Source organism: Rhinolophus hipposideros (genome assembly GCF_964194185.1).
Source record: "Rhinolophus hipposideros genome assembly, chromosome: 12".
NCBI lineage: Eukaryota > Metazoa > Chordata > Mammalia > Chiroptera > Rhinolophidae > Rhinolophus > Rhinolophus hipposideros.
The window spans coordinates 71,900,876-71,920,204 of NC_138058.1; the positions used below are offsets into that span (position 1 = coordinate 71,900,876).

At 42.0% G+C, this 19,329-nt stretch overlaps 1 protein-coding gene across 2 annotated transcripts in view; it reads right to left on the reverse strand.

The window, feature by feature from the left end:
- The window catches only part of GRHL1 (grainyhead like transcription factor 1), a 50,885-nt gene extending 32,581 nt beyond the window's left edge, over positions 1-18,304 (reverse strand). For both annotated transcript variants that reach the window (XM_081068871.1, XM_081068870.1), the window contains exons 1-8: positions 18,112-18,304; positions 14,810-14,996; positions 11,797-11,867; positions 9,527-9,917; positions 8,244-8,320; positions 6,581-6,737; positions 6,276-6,387; positions 5,210-5,304 (exon numbers count right to left, since the gene is read on the reverse strand). In XM_081068871.1, the coding sequence (XP_080924997.1) occupies positions 5,210-5,304; positions 6,276-6,387; positions 6,581-6,737; positions 8,244-8,320; positions 9,527-9,917; positions 11,797-11,867; positions 14,810-14,996; positions 18,112-18,131 (1,110 nt within the window). In that variant the 5' untranslated portion in view covers positions 18,132-18,304. The remainder of the gene's footprint in view (positions 1-5,209; positions 5,305-6,275; positions 6,388-6,580; positions 6,738-8,243; positions 8,321-9,526; positions 9,918-11,796; positions 11,868-14,809; positions 14,997-18,111) is intronic.
- Positions 18,305-19,329: the final 1,025 nt, after the last annotated feature.

The window sequence follows — 19,329 nt, forward strand, 5'->3', positions numbered from 1 at the left end:
GCAGGCAATATGCTCAGTGCAAACAAATTAAAAATTACTCTCACAATGAATTCCAAATATTATGCTTAGACAAAACAACAAACTGTTATTAAACTCATAAACCTGCATCCCACAAGCACACACAGAAAATCTTAAGTTCAAGTTACCAGAATGGTCACACCCCTCTGACAGAATGAACTCTGCCAGCCTCAATAATCCCTCACCAGGAACTCCATGCATTTTTGCTGAGACAAGGGGACAAAAGGGAAAAAGATAGCAAGACTTCATCCAGACACAGGCCCCTCGTGGTAAAACTTCTCGGCACTCTAGTTGGGCTTTGCACTCTATTTTAATCCTCTTTCTTTTGTTAACACAAGCCTTTACATGGCACATAAAAGATTTGGCTAGGCAATTCCTTCTTAGAGCTGATAGAATAGAAATCAAAGTAGAAGCACAAAGTGCTCTCACTGGCAGGGTTTTTCTCTGTGGAATGGGACACTGATTCTGTCCTACCCCTGACTGCCGTTCCCTTCTCCACAGGCCACGACACCACACTGGAGGTAAAAAACTAAAGGGAACTGAACCACGGAGACGAAAAGTGTCTTGAGATTGGCTCTATCACCCCCAGAGAGAAGATCATACCACCAAGAAAAGATGCAGTTGCATTTGTCCGTGAGAAATCTGGTCACAAACTGAAACCGAGTGCTGCCTGCTGAAGCGCTCGTGAGGACGTGACAGAACAACCAGGCCCCACAGCAGCATGCTGGGGCACCGCCCCAGGCTACACTCTGTTTTCAGCCCCGGATGCACAGTACAATAAAACAAAATGAGACTCCACGTCTGTCTAACTTCTCTGAGTGCTCACTCTGGCAGGAGCCTGGTACAGGTCTGATGGTGAAGTTCTCTGCTCCTAATGTTTAAAAAATGAAAGTGTGAATGGCAGCTGCAGCAGAATCTCCGTGCTAGCATAAAGACTTGCAAGTCACTACTGGAAAGAACATGGGATTATTTTGTACTTCTGGGGTTCATTACATCTTTAAAAGGTTTGCTTACGACTCATGGAGATCACAGCTACATAAAGATGATCAAAGAAATCTTGAGTTCTGCTCTGAACTGTAGCTGGTTTTCCTATTTGCCATACCGTCTAGTTAACCATAATCCAATATGTCCCTATACCATCAAGAGACATCCTTTCCCGTTTGTTGACCTGGATTCTGAGTTGGTTGCCCAATTTTCACTTGTTTCCATACAGCTGTTTTTGGTTTATAATTTCTACTCCTCTGTAGTTAAACATCACTCATCTAAAAATCAAGATAAATTATTTCCTGGTAGCAAAACTGCTTTTCTACTGTAGGAATTTATACTAGTGAATCCACAATGTTACTCCGCTAGTAAGAATTCTTACACTGTTAAATAGTCTCCCATCAAGAACACTTTCTGTCCATTTCAAGGTTTAGATTCTTGCCTCCTCGGGTGGCCTCATTTTGACAACCAAGCAGCAAACACGTTCTCATCTGGAGGACCAAGTACTTTTTATGGGTACTAAGCAGGTGTGAACACAGGTAAGGCTCCTTACCACAGCGCCTCGCATAAAACAGTCATTCAAAGAAGTTAATTCTCTCTCCGTAAGTGGCTTTGCCTCTATTTATCTTAGCTCTTCAGGCCTCGAGAGGCCCTTACTTCATATCACTAACCAAATCTCAATGCTGTTGTAAACTCTCAGATTTACAATCCAAGCAAGAAATTAAACCCTCGGCCAAGATGTGCAGCCTATCAAGAATGACTCACTAGGTTTTGGAACTATTGAAATGAGCAGAACAGATCATCTCAATTTATAAATTGTGTCTCCAAAGGTTATTTGTAAAGTGGTATTAGCACACTTTTCCTTAGAAATCACGATGTTATATTTAAGATCTCAGTGTTTTAGCCTGGATCTAGCAGAATGTCTTGGACATAGCAGGCACTCAGATATTTGTTAGGTCAAGTTACGAATTCCTGCAATAGGGGCCAGGTGCCCAGCTGGCTCCAGGTAGTCTTTACACAGTCCAAGTGTGTGTTTATCTTCCTCCCACCATCTTTATGCAACCCCTCATTTCCTAGTACTCTCTTCCCAAAGTGACTAGTGCCCTCCTATCTTACAGATTCTAAACTTCAGCACCTCACCAGAGAACCATCTTTTAATGTCTCACAGGTAACTGCTGCTTCTTCCTGCCAATATCACCTTAAGCAGCCCAATCTCACCTGTACATCAGGAGGGAAGAAATCTGATTAAGTTACTTCACAATGAAATGTCAATATCTGATGAACTTTAACTTGTCCAGAGATTTCTAACTCTTTAAAAGATCCCGACTACCCAAACAAATCTAACTTTGTGTGGAGTACAGAAAAATGAATGAAATAGGTCTACACAGGGGCGAGATTAGTGATGCCTAGAGGACTGTTTCTAAAATCTTTCTCCTTTGCAAACCAACTTCCTTCTCCACCACTACTTTGAAAACTAATGATTTTTTTTTACAAGTTCCGTAACTTCAAGTTTCCATGGTAATAGTAGGTATATGATTACCCTGATGAATGGAGTGTGTACAGGGACAGCACAAGATGAGTCCAGCTTTGACAATGTTTTCCCCAAAACTGGAATCTCAGACAAGGTGTTCAAGATTCAGCCTGGTATGTCCTCAAAATACAGTCACCTCTCAAGTGGGCAGAAGCTACAGGGAAGATTCAGATGTCAACAATGGGCCAGAAATCTCGTTTTACTGATCCTGGAACAGCCAAAAGGCATATTAGATATCTTTTAGCAACAACAAAAAAAAAGAGTGTGAAAGGGAGGAGGGAATGTCATGTATCTCCAATAAACCCTTATGCTTGTGGGGAAGAATGAACTGGAAGAATCAACAAAAGTATCCTAAATTAGAACAAGCAAGTGGATACTTTCGGAAAAAGAAGTAAAAGAACAGTCTCTACAGGATTCTGCATGTACGTGTTCACTCCAGTTGCCCTAAGGCATCAATTACTTTAAGTGTGAAAACAGAAAACATCGACTTGGCCGGGGAAAGCAAAAAATCCAGATCCTTAATTCCAACACACACTTAACGTTGATGCCTGATATCAGCTTCAAAAGGTAGCAGCCTCATTAAGAAATGGCATAACCCCCTTCCAGCAGCAGGTAAAGGCTTAAAAATCAAGTCAGCGCTGGGGGTCTGGAAGGGGAAATGAAAATGAATTTACCTACATCAATTAACGATGCTATTAAGGCTACTTAGGACACGCCTCCAACAATATTTCTCTTCAAAACAAATACGTTGAAGGCTTTCAGAATAAAACCAGCTGTTATCCCTACCCGTCATCTTGGCTTTCATTACTCCCACCCCAAAGAGTGACACATCAAACAAACAGAGCACCCTGCCCATTTGCAGGGCCTTTCTGCCCAGCTCTCCACGTACCCTGACAAGTGTTTATTAATCCTGATGACACTCCAACAAAGAAGAGAGTTGGCCACTAGAGCCTTTTTATTTTCCTAGGGGAGAAAATTGAACTAGTGAACCAAGAGACTAACCCAAGGTCACAAATATGTCAGAATAGTGAATTCAGGGTTTTCATGTTCTTACTCCGCTCCTCCAAAATTTCTCAATTAGTCCTCAGTGGCGAACAGGAAGTATTTCTCTAGTTTGCTTTAAGAACAGAAGTACCTGGAGGGCATAGGGCCAATTCTTCTTAAAGGCTGTTAGCAGCCAGTACACTGAGTCTTATTATGATATTTAATTTCAAAATAACTGTAACAACAGTTATATAGAATGAAAAGTTTACGTTTCCTCAAAGTAGTGCCTCTGTAATGAATTCATTGTTTAATCAAGCACCAAACTATGGACTAAAGCAACCTGAGGATATGTCTATAGGATCGAGGTGGTCAGCAGGAAAATAATGCAATTACAATAACTTAAGTTTCCTTACAGACTGGAGGACCCGTTACCACATCCTGCAGTCTTAAAGACACATTTTTGCTTTAGACACAACGACCACAATAAAAAAGGAAAGCAACTATAACAAAGCTTAACATGGTTCTCAAGAATCCCGTCATATGATTTTTTAAAAGCAATCCTAGGTAGTGAAAAATGAAATTCTGCAATATTTCAGCACCTAATACAGTGTCTCATTCCATGATTACTAAAATCATTATTGAATAAATAAAAGAAAAAAGGTTGAGAGAAGACAGAAAAGTGATCATAACTTTGTACCTGGTCCTTTATATAGAAAAGTATTTCTAATATTACAACAAATACTAAAGATCAACCTTATTTTAACAACAGTCTGAAAAATAATGTATGTTTCTATTGTGCTGCCTGAGCTCCCGATTTTTAAACTAATGAAAAGAAATAAATACCAGAACTCAATTTAGTGAAGAGAGGAATTCTACTAAAAGGGAAGAATGCTGTGGGAAAAGCAGAAATGACCTAAGAATATGTCTAATTTTTCTTAAAAGATACTAAAAATTCCAATTATCCAAATGACCATCTGAATTGGAGGCAATTCTTCACTTGTAAAAGCCCAAGATTAAGAAGAATCTTACGTGAGTTGTCTTTAAAGGCAACGATATGAAACAGACTATTGCTAATGATAACTTGTATTTAAGGGCCTTTCTGAAGAAACTCCAACAGCTGCATATTGTTCCAATCCTTCCCACATTCCTGAAGAAGGGGAAGACAGGTATTAAACTTTACTTTTCAAATCGTGAAAGGAAGCAGAGTAAATGAGGAATCAGACTTGAGGCCAAACAGTGAGTGGTGGCAGGCTCCCACCCATAGCTTCTGGCCCCACTCTGATGGCTCACACACTGCACTACATGTGCTGAAGTGTGTTGACAAAAATTGTCTTTTTTTGAGGACGGAGAGGATAGAAAGTGGAGGATAGTTTCCTAATATCTGGGGAGAAGCTGTACTTTCAGAAAATCTGAAATAATGAAAAGAGAGAACGTAAAGAATCCAGTCGGCTCTGAAATACAGGAAGAAAGCATAGCACTGATGAGATAATAGCTATTTTTCCTCCCAAAGTTCTGTCCCATTTTCATGCACTTCATGACTATAACCTATCTTCTTAGCCGAGCTTATTCTCCCCATTCCTTAGCAAAGAAAACATGCAGAACTGTAAAAAATTTCAGCTGTCAAATCATTAAGCTCCTCCCACCATCCTCAAACAGCTGGAAGTCTAGGAGTCCCTGGACTTCATTACCTACCTTTGCTTCATCATTAATATCCCAAGTGAAAGAAATGGCATTATAAGCAATCTCCTCAATGTTACTGATGGTATTGAAGCTTTCTTTATAGTCAGCTATATGAGTGATGAAAAGAAAAAGAAATTTATGATTTCTTGTTCCAACGTGAGATTATAGCAGTTCACAGTAAGATTCAGTTTTTCATATTATCACCACTAGATAACTTAAATTAACATTCTGCTGGGTTGAAAGACATTCAAAAAATTGAAGAAAAATAATTTTTATAACGGAGGCAAGCTTAGATATAATTTTATCCCATTATGTCAAAATTAGGATATTAGGTCTGGAAAAGTTTAAATAATTGTCCCAAGGTCAAGAACCACAATTAGAACTCAGTTCTTTTAATTCTTTTGGAAAGAAAACATGAATATTATAAGAGACAAAGAAAAGAATACTAAGATTAAGAGCCATCTTATGACACAGATAATAGTTTTATGCAAAAATTATATACACAGCAAGAGTAGGGGTGTTTCATAAAGCTACTTCACTACAAATTTGCATAGGTCTGCTGCTGTCCCCCAGATGATGAATCTCTGGGTCTATTTAGAGATAGATACAAAAGCCTGGCACTGCAACTCACCGTGTAACTAGGGAAAATTGTTAGGTAACTGCACATCAGCAGTATTTCCTTTCTTTCCTTACTTGTTAATTGTCTTTCCTTACTTGTTAATTGGCCTGTCCCCCCCTCCCCCAACTGTCATCTCCAAATAATCAAAATCTCTTAAAGAAGACATTACCCTTGAAAAAACTGACAGCCCCAAAGCAGGACATTCTTATGTGAGCTGGCTACATAGCTTCTGGCCCCAGTGTCATATGGAAGGCCACTGCATGGGGCACAGGTCCTTACGAAGGAAGTAATGTTAAGAGTGATTCCAGGAGGCTGAGGACAGTGTTTGGAACAGATCAGTAGCTGGCATAAAAATGCAAATGTTTTCGGCAGGAAGTTGACCACTGCCAAAAATAACTGGATTTAGAAAACTGGATGCTTGCGCCTCTGGGAATAAAAGCAGGTTCTGGAGCCACTTACCGATGTCAATGCACCTTTGTTTGGCTGTGTGCTGCCGGGAGTGCCAGTATTTCCAATGTCTTAACTGATCTTCTCTGCTTTTGTCTTCAGCAAAAACCACCATGATCACACTCTAGGAAAGAGAATGCCTTATAACATAAGGACACTAAAGGGTGAGTTTCTTTGGAAAACTCATTCAGTGTCAGATTTTACAATTAAGACTTAAAACTGCAGTTTTAGAATTTTATTTATTAAATCTGCTTCAGGCCTGGAAATATGAAGCTCTGGTAGCTTTCCTAGACAACAGGACTTAGAGCATAACTTACTCGCACTTTGCTGATGGGGTGGTGGATTCCCTCATTGCTGCTCACTTCCTTTAAGGTGACAGGATAGAACTGGCCTTTGTTCAGATATGTCATAGTGCTATCTCCCGGCTTCTGTCGAAGCGATTTTGAGGCTTCTAGGGTATATTCAAAGTTGTTCCTAAAGAACAAAAAAGTCACAGATCTCTAATACACTCTCTCGGAAGCTCCCTATATGTTTTAACTCAATCTTGAAATGCTTCAGCGTGGAAATAGCAGACTACCAGGAATCATCCAACTGACTAAGTCATATGAAGTAGCATTTGCTACTTTTTCCATGATAAATATAATCTTAAGCAACCTGAGAATTAAGAAATTCTCAAATCTGTCAGATGGACTACACAGTGCCTACTAGAAATTTCATGAAGTAATGTTAACCATTAGAAGTTTGAAGGCTAAGGATACTAAAGATACTAATAAGTGAAAAGGACTTTATAAGGAAATCTCACGAAACATGCTGCCAGTCTGGTATTTACCTAGCAAAGGTTGCAAACAGGTGGCTGGCAGTTCTCTAATTAAATTCGATTTGGTCTACACGGAACTTTTTTGTTGTTTTTGCTTGTTGTTCAACTGTCTTTAGATGGGCACTCCACAATTCTCTACATTTCCTATTATCTTATAGTACCATCCATATACCCCCTGAAGTTGTTTAATAATGTACCTAGGCCAGGGGTTGGCAAATCACACCTGTTTTTGTATATGAAGTACATTTATTTTTGTAAAAAATTGATTGGAATCCAGCCACGCCTTTTGTTTACGCATCACCCACAGCTGCTTTTGTGCTACAACAGCAGAGCTGGGTAGTTGCAACAGAGGCTGTACAGCCCACAAAGCCTAAAACATTTACTATCTGATCCTTTACAGAAAAAGTTTGCCAACCCCTAGACCGTAGATCCTAAAGGCATTTGAGTTTGTAACTCGTGCACCCTGAGGCAGGTCTTTAAGAGAAGTCTTGATTCCCATAAAATCGTAGACTTTTAAATAAAAAATTTTTTATTTCAGAATGTAGACACATAAAAATGCATAAAGCAAAATTATAAAATGAAATCCTAGACTCTTTCAAACAAATCTGAAGGTGTTTATATATGCTCATAATTAACTTGGAAAATATTCATATTACTACAATGAGATAACATTTTGTGAAGTTTAAAAGAGGTTATCAGGTCAGAAAAATGTTGACTTCATTTATTTTATCGTTAGTGAGGCTAATTAAAAAATAAAAGGTTATGTACCTGAAGTTATTCCTAAATTCACACAGAATTATTATACACTGTTGGAAACACAAGAGATCTCAGAGAGCAATTTAATCCCCTCATCTCTTTTTTTTAAGATTCCATTCTACTACCATCACATAGAGAAACCAAAGAAAAGAAAAAGCACCAACACCAAGAATTAAGGAAACAAACATGAAACACAGCTCAGAGTTTAAAACTATTCAGTTTTAAACTATTCAGTATTCAGCACTGAAGCAAATGGCCTCTAGCAGAGAAAGATTTTATTACCACAGTAACTGTAGGAAGATACAGGTGAAAGCCCGCTAAAGCCACCTCTGATTTTTCAGTATCAAATTAAAAAGAAATGCCATAAAAGCTGAAAGTTAAAAGTCAAATTAAAAGACAACTGTTACCCAGAAACACTGTCAAAAACATAGTCCTCTGAATTCATGCCAGGCATCCGCAGACTGAGGTCCGAGGAGAAGAAAACCTGAAATATCAATGTGATGAACCACAGCTATTTAACTGGTTATCAGGCTGACTAAAGACTGACATCCATTACAGCATGAAAGCTCGTGGCTTACAGCCATCCCTACTTTTTCAACATTCATTTGAAAATATAAATTTTAATTATGAAAACTTAGAAAATTAAAAAGAAACATAGTCATTTTATAAGTCTGTCAGTTGCATTAAAGCAATCTATATAGGTACTCAACACAAAGTGCTTCATTACTCCCTTTCCCATCTTTCCCACACATCCCAATTCTGTTTAAATTCCAGAATCTGCAACCAAAGTCTCATGAATTTTAGGAGTTGGTGCTATCACTGTATCAAGTTTGCACTCAGCTGGATGGATTGGTGCACTTTCTCCAGAGAGGTTACTGCTCTGTTCCTAACTCCTTAAGCAGAGATTCCCCCGCCCCCAACCATCATTAAACAGTTTCAAACATCTTCAGTCTCTACCTATTACCTGATTAAAGTGCTCATCACCACAAAACCCTCAGAAGTATTTGCAGTTCATTTGTAAATTTCACACAATGCATTTGTTAAGACCCATCTTTTTCCCTAACAAACTACCAACTAAGACATACCAAGCAAACACATGATAATCATTTTATAATAAGACCAGTTGCAGGGAGCTTGTTTTGGTCTATGTAGGACAAAAGCTGAAACACAGACTGTGGATACTGTGTTTCCCCGAAAATAAGACCTAGCCAGACAATCAGCTCTAATCTGTCTTTTGGAACAAAAATTTTTGCTCCTTATAATAAAATAAGATCGTGTCTTATATAAGACTATAATACTAGGTCTTATACTAATTTTTGCTCCAAAAGACACATTAGAGCTGATTGTCTGGCTAGGTCTTATTTTCGGAGAAACAGGGTATATCTGTTGTCGATGGAAAATTATGTATGGGGTTCTCCTCCTTCTCCAGCAAATCACATAGCTGAAATCATAATTGTTAACTCAGCTGCTGGTAAGATTAGCCATGTGCTCTTGATAATAATTTCTGGTTTTATAGGTTTAGTTTACAAATTATACCCATAGGCCTTTTCTCTGGGGGGAAAAAAATCACTTTTGTTCCTAATCCATTCATTTCAGGCTGAGTTTCAGGCTTACATAACAAGGAAGAGGTGGAACCCAATACTTATACAAACACACAGCAATCTTAGGAAGATGCTTTTGTTTTCTGTACCTCCTGAACGCCTTCCTTGAATGTCTCTGAGAAGGTAGAGTCTGGAGTTCGCCTTTGAGCATTTGGGGGTTGAGCACCAGAGCTGAACTGGTCAGTATTAAGGTTCCGGTCGAAAACCACCACCCGCTCAGTGGGCTCAGGATGATACACTGCTGGGGGGATTCCTGCAGCAAAACTGTGGGGCTGGGTTTCTGTCTTGATGGAGTGGGTAGGCATCGTTGCTATGGAGACAGTGACTGTTGTATCAGGAACTGTTAGATGGCCTCTCTTATCAATGCCCAGTTGGTTGCCATGGGGCAGGAGGATGTTAAATGGCACATTTTTCAGAACTTGCACTCTGTTCTCTCCAGCAGAAATGAGGGGCTGCTCAGTCACATTTGGTATGCTGTTTCTTTAAGAAAAACAAAACAAAACTGTGTGTTCAAACTCAATGCTGACAAAGTTCTTTGACAGTTTTTATTTTCCTAATGGCACTGGACTCTTGGGTCCTGTGCAGTAATAATACACTTGGTAGAAACCAAATAAACAGAAAATGGCACAACCCATTACTAGAGAAAGAAAAGACTTCATAGTTAATAGATAAGTAAAGTCCAAAAGCCGTAAGTAAAATTTCATTTGAATACTGAGAACTCAGAGCTCTCCTCTATTATACTGTATTTTCAATAATCCTAATAAAATTATCATATTTTACTAGAACCCAGAAGCTACAAACGTGGTTAGCTGGAGCAGTCTAGGATGATAGTTCAAGCACAGACTCTAAAGTCAGACTCTCAGCTCCAATTCTATGTGATCTTGAGCAAGTTACTTCATCTCTTAGTAACTACATGCTCATCCATAAAATGGGGACAATAATGGTATCTATTGTCACGAGGCTATGATGAAGATAAGATGAGATGATACACTGCAATGTGTGCAATAATGCCTGGCACACAAGAGTTCAAGAAGTATGAGCTATTATTATTTGGCCACCACTTTTCCTAGTACTTAAGCTTATGTGGCTTTCTCTTTCACCAAAAGAAAATCTATGATTACATTGTACCAGTAGATACTCTTTGCATAAAATTACTTTTGGTTTAATGAATACCTGGGCAGTGTAAGATGATTTCTAGTCTAGGGTAAAATTAATGAATTTCCAAAGCCCCTTCAAATCATACAGGCTGACACCTTTAAGAAAAAAAGCAACTTGACAATTTTATACATTTCAAGATCAATAAAGTGTCCAAACCTTGAACTATATATTCACCCCCAGGAATTTGTCGTAAGGAAAAAACGTAAAAAACTATCTAGAAAGTTGTTCATTAAGGCTTTATAACAGTAAAAAATTAGACACAGCCTTACTCTTAAGGATAGTTACGTTTTGCTTTAAAATACTCCAGCAAAAATAAATTCAAAATTTAATTAATTAATTTAAAAGTTAGAGAAGAAGAAGGGTAAATCAAACAGGAAGAATTCATGTTGATAACTGTTGAAGCTAGTAATGACTGGTGTGGGCTTATACTATTTCTCTACTTTGGTTATGTTTGAAAAAGCCCATAATGAAAAATAGAAAATAAAGGCTATAAGGCTTTGCCAAAGGGTAATTATGAAGATTAAAACAGCAACATGGAAAATAGTCATCAAACATACTAAACAGGAGTAACCTTACTACCAAATCCTATCCATGAATACAACCACAACCACAACCACATAAAATGTGCCTGCACACCCCAAGAGTAAAGAACTACATCGTCAGCATAGTGGGATTGTGAGTAAACATTCTTTCTTTTAAAATGTTGTATTCTTTTATTACTAGTAGAACACAGGGTGATTTAAAAGGTATATTTAATTTTTTTCATGGCTCTAAAGTCAAGCATTTCAAAAATAACTTCAACAGGAGTTTGGAATAGTTAAACGTACTTTACTAAGTTTTGCTTAGGCAGTTATTCAAGATCATTGGTACTTAATGTTTTTTAATAGACACCCACCACTGCTACATCCTTCTTAAGAGAACATCAAAGACAAATCAGCAAACACTATGTTGTTACTAAAAACATCCCTTTGGAGGAGGAGAAAGTTAATGCTTTGTTTTCTAGAAAAGGCAACTACATCTAAAAAACTGGTAACTTCTCAGAGTAATAGAATCATAATTAGTAAGAGGAAATGTGAATTAAGACTCCAACTTATCTATCTCTTCCTCTAGTGCTTGTTCGTTTAAATAAACGCTCATCTTATTTTCACAGAAACCTGGCATTTTTTAAGAGCACTGTTTTATGCTCTGTATTAGACATTACCTTTTGCTGTGATCTGCCTCTGGATGCTCAACATCTGCCTTTGCTGTCGATGACCTTCTCTCTCTTGGAACCTTAGATATTAACACACATGATGACAATTTAGTCCTTACTTAGTGAAGTACAGATACAGCCTTTTATTTTTCAGTAAGTTCAACCATTCATATGTCTACTGAATGCCTACGAAACACCAGGCTCTGGGAGAACACAATGATTACGACAGTGTCTGGCCTAAGGAGCTTACAATCTGGTCACCAGGTTGATATGTAAAAAGCAATTACAGTAGTACCTCGGTTTTCGAACATCTCCGCTGACGAACATTTCGGTTTATGAACACCGTAAACCTGGAAGTAAATGCTTCGGTTTTCGAACACGCCTCAAAAGTCGAACATATCATGTGGCTTCCCTGAGTGGAAGATCCTGAGGCCTAGCTGTGGGCTGTTTTCAAACGTTTCAGAACTCGAACAGTCTTCCGGATTACATTCGAAAACTGAGGTACTACTGTATTTAACTACCAAATAAACTCAGGGCATCACAAATTTACTTTGTCATTGAGTTTGGGTTTCATCTCTTAAAAAAAAACCTCTAGTGGTTTTATCCATTTATCTAAATAACATAATAGAGAAGAAACTACTGAGAAGAAACTACTGAGAACACAAGTGGGCTCTTCAAACTTTCTTGCTGCTCTTCTCTGCTACCCTTTCTTGTAGATCAAATGCAAAATGAAAAGCATCAGCCGTGTTACCAGTGTACTCCCAAGATCCAAATGCTGGTTTCAAATGATAAATTTCTTTAGCTATTTTGGGATTCATACTGTCCATTATGTAAAGGACAAACTGAATTCAGTTTGCTCTATTTCTTTTGAGTCTGCTCTTCCTTGCATTGAAGGTGAAAGCAGGCAAACATTAGTGGGTGTACTATTGACATGAGCCCAACTGAGTCTTATTCCCAACACGTACTCCAACATTTCTAAGATGTCTGAAAGTGGTATTCAATGTGAATGTAGGAATTCTATTCCTACATTGTTTTACCCTTAAAGACAAAATAAATTCTAACGTGTATTAACAATGTGCTCTTCAAGCTTTAACAAAGTTATGTAAAACTGACTGATGGTTACATCCAAAGAACTAAAACAAATAAAACAATTCATTAAGAAAAATAATAATAACCCTACACCTACCAAAAGAAGCTTGACATAGATTGTCACCATTAATGGACCAACATGAGGATTTATCTCGTCCTAAGATGTATAATACCCTAAGGACCCTTTATTTAAAACACACACATACGACCACTGCAATTCGTGTCATTATATCAGTCTCTCTGACACTAAACTTGGTGGTTTTCTCCCATTCCCCAAAGTTTCAGTTAAAAATACGTAATTTTAAACTTCATAGTACTTAAGAACGTACGGTTTTTACACTGATTGAGTCAATAAAACATTCCATAAAAAGAACAGATATATAACAAATTCTATAAAGGAACCCTTTGTGGATACACTTCCTAAGGTGTATCCTCGGGAAAGGCAAGACTTTCTTCCAGCATCATTAGTTACTATACAAGTTTCCATTCAGATTCAAAGAAAAATATCCTTACCTCAGTCTCTCAAACACAATAAGCTGGACACATGAACTCATACCAGAAAACAATTAAATCTTTTGTTTCGGTCCCACCTTAATTTTGGTAATCAAACTATCTTCTTTGTTTTTGGCCTCTGCATTTCTTTTTTTTTTCTTTTCTTTTTTTTTTTTTTTAACTTTTCCATAGGTATAACTTTTACCATTGACCTGTTTTCCTTCTTTATTTTTTTATTTTATTTTTTAAATTTATTAGTTTCAGGTGTACAAGACAAGGTAATACTTAGACGTTCATCATTTATATCCCTCACACTGTGAACCCCCTCCCCCCATGCATTTCTTATATTCAGAAAAGAATAGTATCAGAATGTCACAAAAGGCGGACAATTGGTCAAGCTAGGTGAAAATATTCGGGATTTAATTATTCATTATTCTGTTATTTTAAGTTTTCTATAGGTTTGAAAGTTTTAAAAACCATACGGTGACAAAAAGAAACTATAATATGTAGCCCTCCACACATTCTGCTCTTGGTCTGAAAGAATCCAGCAAGCAAAGCACATCCCACAGGCGACAGCATGGCATTAATCCCACAGGCGACGGCATGGCATTAATCCCACAGGCGACGGCATGGCATTACTGGAGGATGGCTTTGGCAGAAACCAGACCAGGTCTGAAATCCGGCTGCAACACTTACTAGTTGTGTGACCTGAGAACTTGATTGTTCTCATCTGCAAACCAGGGATAATACCACATATTTTGCAGGGATCCTGGAAGCATCAGAAATAACACCCACACTGTTACCATGGCTAGCACAGCATAGGGAATCAGTAGGTGGTAGCTAGTATTATTAGGACAATGACGATGATACAGATCAGTGGTTTCATGTCCAGATAGGAACACCACGTAAATCTCCAGGCAGAGAAGAGACTGTATTTAATTCTCATCCAGAAACAGGAAACAAAATATGCTCTGATCTTAGAACTAGAAAGTCAAAGACTAGAAAATAATGTTTTGTTTTGTTTTTCATGAATCCTATAATCAACTCAAATCAAAGGCTCTGTAATATCATTAAGGGAAAAGGAAATCACTTTGACTACAGAGGAATGAACCACTGTCCACTCTGATGGCACTAAGAACTACCTTTGGGAAAATATTCAATCTCAGTAAGACACATCTACCATCTTCTTTTATGGTAGCTTTACCTGGCAGACAGAGCCAGAACAGCTGGCTACTTCACATGTTTTAAAAACAACTCTTTGATTCTATGATCGCAGACTTTCAGCTTTGAACCATAGTAATTCAAAGTACTCATTAAACTATTTATAGTCACTACAGAAGCAACTTGCATTATTCTCCCAGCAAATTACTGTTTTATATGCCGTTGAATCAAGTGCATCGTGGACTGTTGTTAAGGGTTTTTAAAGAGCAGGCCAACCTACCTTGTAATAGTCATAGAGCAAGCCCAGTGCAGCTGCGCTATCTTCATCTCCATTGATGCTCATCATCGCTTTGGTTGCTGCAGTGAGAGGGTTTTCCAGGAAGGATTTCCAGGCTTCATCCTCACTAGTATAGGAGCGCCGTTGTGGATAAAGTGCTTCATTCTGAAGAACCAACACTGGCCGTTTGCTGTGGAGAAATTAAAAAAAAAATTAAAAAAATACATATATATATATGTATATATATGTACATATATATACATATATATATATCATACTTTTCTACTGCAAGGCATCATAAGCTAATTTTTAAAGAAGCAAACAACCAATTCACTGATGTTCCCATAAAATAGTCCATTGTTTCATCAATGATCCTAGTAAAGCAAATTAAGACAAAACCAGAAGACAACCCACTGAAATGCAAGCCAATGGGTCACCCAGTAAGATACAGGGGATTTAGGCAGCCAAGGAACCTACAGTTAACCTACACGTGGTATGCAGCATATACTATTAGGGAGGAAAAAACAAAAACAAACACTCCAAAAAAATGCAGGCTATTCAAACACTGCACATAAACATAAGGACAAACTAAGACAAAACAGAACATTTATTCTTTTAGACATATGCAATCAGGACTGTACCCTCTTCGAGACAGTATATATGGTTCAATTATCATGCTGCTACATGTTATTTCTCTTTTTCTCCTGCTGATGCCATGTCTTAAAAACTTTCCTACTTACAAACAAAGGGGAGAGGACGAGGGGGTGGAATGAAAAAGGGATACTTCTTTAATCCTCCCGGGTATATGAGAAAGTTAGAATATTCTACTGATTACCAGCAGATTGAACATGGAATGTGGCCAAAGGGGACTGTAAATCAATAAGGAGGCATAATTTTCTGGCATGGGAGTTAACTGTTTATCTTAGAGATAAACACTTAAGAATCTACAACAATAAATGAAGCCACTGAACAAAAAGATTTTTAAAAAAATAGGTGGGGAAATCTGTTTTTAAAAATCTTTACCAGTTTTCCACACTGGGCAAGAACTGTTTCATTTTAACACTGTAGTTTGGTGGGAAAACTCCAGAAAATCAATGTAAATCTTAGTAAACTCTTATAGAAGATTTAATTTAAAAGATTAAAGCAAACATTATGATTCCAAAAACCTGAAATGTGAACAGTCTCTACAACTGTTCAGTTGGTACTATTTGATAAGTCAATCAAGAGAAAAAGTGGAACACTAACTCCACGGCAAAATGAAATGGGTTTGTTTCGTTTTTTTTAAGGAAAAACAATTTTAATGTTCAGAATCACTCTGAATTATCACTCCTCTAACAAGCAAATTTAAGGATCAGTTCTGATTGCAACACACAAATGAAATATGTAAATGGCCTAAAGGTGACCTACCTACTCTAAAAGTGAATGTAGAAAGACCGATTATCTTTTCAAGTAATCAACAAAGGTTAGGATTTGGCAGTCACCCAGGCCCTTTAAAAACAGATACAGATTTAGAAAAAGGAGAACATCTTTGAAAAAGGGGGTGGGGAAGAATCCAACAACTTAATTTACCGCAGTCAAAATTAAGTCTTATTTCAAAGGCAACGTCTTTACTCGTGTCTAGGCATAAAGTCATAGGAGCTCATATCTGGGAGAAAAAAGTCTCAAGGTGGTGTACTATTTTAACACAAAACAGACACAATGGGTTGTCCAAAGCAGACAGTTTGTTTAAAAATGAAGACTGTTTACACGAATGTTTTAAAAAAATAAATACACAGAGGGGCATTCCCTCCGTCACCAGGAACAGAGCCTCAGCGCTACCTTGGGGTGACTTACTGGTGTATTATTAATAGTGGGACAGCGACTTCCAAGAGGTCATGACAGCCCGTGGCGTATTCAAGTCCCACAACGCTAGGTTTCCAGCTTCCCGTCGTCTCCCACGCCTATCCCCGGTGTGCGGGAGCAACAGAAAGGAAAGCAGTTTTCGCAAACGGTTTTGCCTGTGATGCCCCTGGAGGTGTCTCACATTCCCACAGCGTGCCTGAAGCCAGAATGGGAGCTCTGGGAACTTGTCTTATCTACACTGAACGAGAGAAATAAACAGGCCACCGGCTGCTCTTCTTAGACTACTTCCTCCTGGCGGGCTGGTGCTCGGCCCCGAAGGCTCGTCCCTGCCCTGGGGGTCGTCACCCCTCGGCAGTGGCCTCGCCCAGACGTCCCAAACCCCGTCCTGACCCGCACGCCGTGCAAAGATTCATCTGTTTAGGACAGCCCATACGTAACGTGCAACCCTCTCGCCCAGGGAAGGAGCGCACTGGCAGAAACCGTCCTGAGGCAACGATTACAAAGCGGGGGGGTACACCTTCCGCCTTGGGTTGACTGACCTGAAACGTACCGACTGGCTCGGTGCGATTCACTCTTTTTTTTTTTTTTTTTGAAATAACTTCTTGTTTATTTGGGAACAATTTTACATTGACGGAGAAGCTGCGCGGCAGACAGAGAACGATCCCTCGCGCGGGGTCCTCCAACGTCCACGTCTCATGTCACCGCCTCGCAGCCGGCGACACACTTCTCCAAGCACGAATCCCACAAGCGCAGCGCTTCCAAGCTGGCCGTCCTAACGCCCAAGGTTCGTCCCCTTGACGTTTCCCGAGCACTTTAAGTTACGGTGGATCCGTCATCACCACCCAGGAGGCCAGCGGCACAGCAACGCCTACAGCCATCTTCTCACGCACACAGCCGGCCGGCGGGAGAAACGGCCAGACGCCGGGGCACTCCCACGTTCCCCCGAATCTCTGCTTTCGGAAGCCCTGGCCGGCCGGCCGGCCCAAGGACCCGGCTGAGCGACGACAGAGGACCTGGACAGCCCTCCCGTCCCGGCCGCGGGGCGCGTCCCCGACAGCCCCCTGGGCTCCTCCGAGCGAAAGCGACCCGGGCAGGGGCCGCGGGCCACGGCCGCGCGTTAGAGCCGCCAGGCGCCCCCGCATCTCCTCCCGCGCACCGCGGCCCCCGGGACCCCACCGCAGGCAGCGCGCCCGTGACGTGGTCCTCCCGACGGGGACGCCGAGGCGGGCGGAGGGCTCCCCTACGGAGTGCAGCCCCAAGCCAAGGGTCTCCACGGGGGCTTGGGAGAAACAAAGGCGGGGGGTGCCGAGGGGCAGACCCGCCCGCGCCTCGCCTCGCCCGGCCTCACGCCCGCGCCCCCCGCCCGCCCGCGCCTGCCCGGCCTCGCGGCAGGTGCGGCCGGCCCGGTGGGCAGCGGCCTCCCGGGGCCGCCCGGCCGAACTCGCGCGCCGGCACTCACTCACTTGTCGTACTCCTGTGTCATCGCGCTCGCTCGCCGCTGCCGGGCCGCAGAACTGGACTTTCGGGTTGGGACAGTACACCCGATCCGGGGGGAGGAGGCGGCGGCGGCGGCGGCGGCGGCGGCTGCGGGTCCGGAGCAGCGGCCCCGACGGGTTGGGTTCGCTTTTCTCGCTCTGAGCCGGCTCCGCGCGGGCTGCGCGCACTGGCAGCCCGCACTCGGGCGCCCATTGGCTGGCGGCGCGCCGGTCGGGGGCGGGGCCTCGGGGCCGGGCGACCAGCGGTGCCATCTGATTGGCTGGCGCACAGGGCGCCGGGACGGGGGCGACGGGGCCGAGTGGCGCGGGTGGGGGTAGCCGCGTCTCCGCAGCCCTGCAGGCAGTGGTGACCTCCCTCCGGCTCCGACTCGTGGGGCCGCGTGGGGCCACGCGGCTCCCGGCGCGCACCTGCCGCCCCTCGATAGGCCTCCACGCGCCCACCCAGGCGATGTGGGGCCGCTCGGTCGCGCCGTCGCTCGCCCACCTGCGGGACGGACAGTGACTTGGCCCCGTGTCCCTGGGCGCTGGAGCCCTTCCTTCGGCGCCCGCCCACCCACGGCCCTCCGCTGCTCCAGCGAGGGAGGCTTCTTGCCGGCAGCCGCACCGCTCACGGGCGCCCCGCGGTCCCCTGCTCGGCCGCCTCGCGCGCCTTCCTCCCTGGGGTCCCCGAAGCGCCCCGCGCTCCTCGTGTCCGCTCTCACCTCTCAGTCCGCGTGTCTCCCTCCGCGCCGTACCCACCCAGAAGGTTTCCCAGCCTGCTGCTCGTCCGTGTCGTACTGTCCGCCATGTGACAGTCACTGGACACCTGCTAGTCTCCTGACCGATGTTTCCCACCTAGGGTGAGGCCAGGGTGGGTCCGTGCGGAGAGGTCGCATCCGCCTCGCCTGAGCCGCCTTTTCCCGAGTGCCTGCCCCTCCTCTTCTCCGGGCCCCCACCTCACTGCTGGCCCCACCGCTCTCCCACGTCTAACCTCCACCGACCCCTTGGCCTAGAACCTCCGTCTGGGCTCCAACGCCCCCCACCCTGCGTGCCCCCCCCCCCAGAGCTCCTTCCTCCATCTCTCTTAGCCGCTCTGCTCCTTCCGGTGGTCCTATTGCAGCCCCGCTGCTCTTGACCAGCTCACTTCCATTCGTTTCCACCTCTACCCTACGCCCAAATTTTCCTTCCTGATCGGAAGCTTCCTTC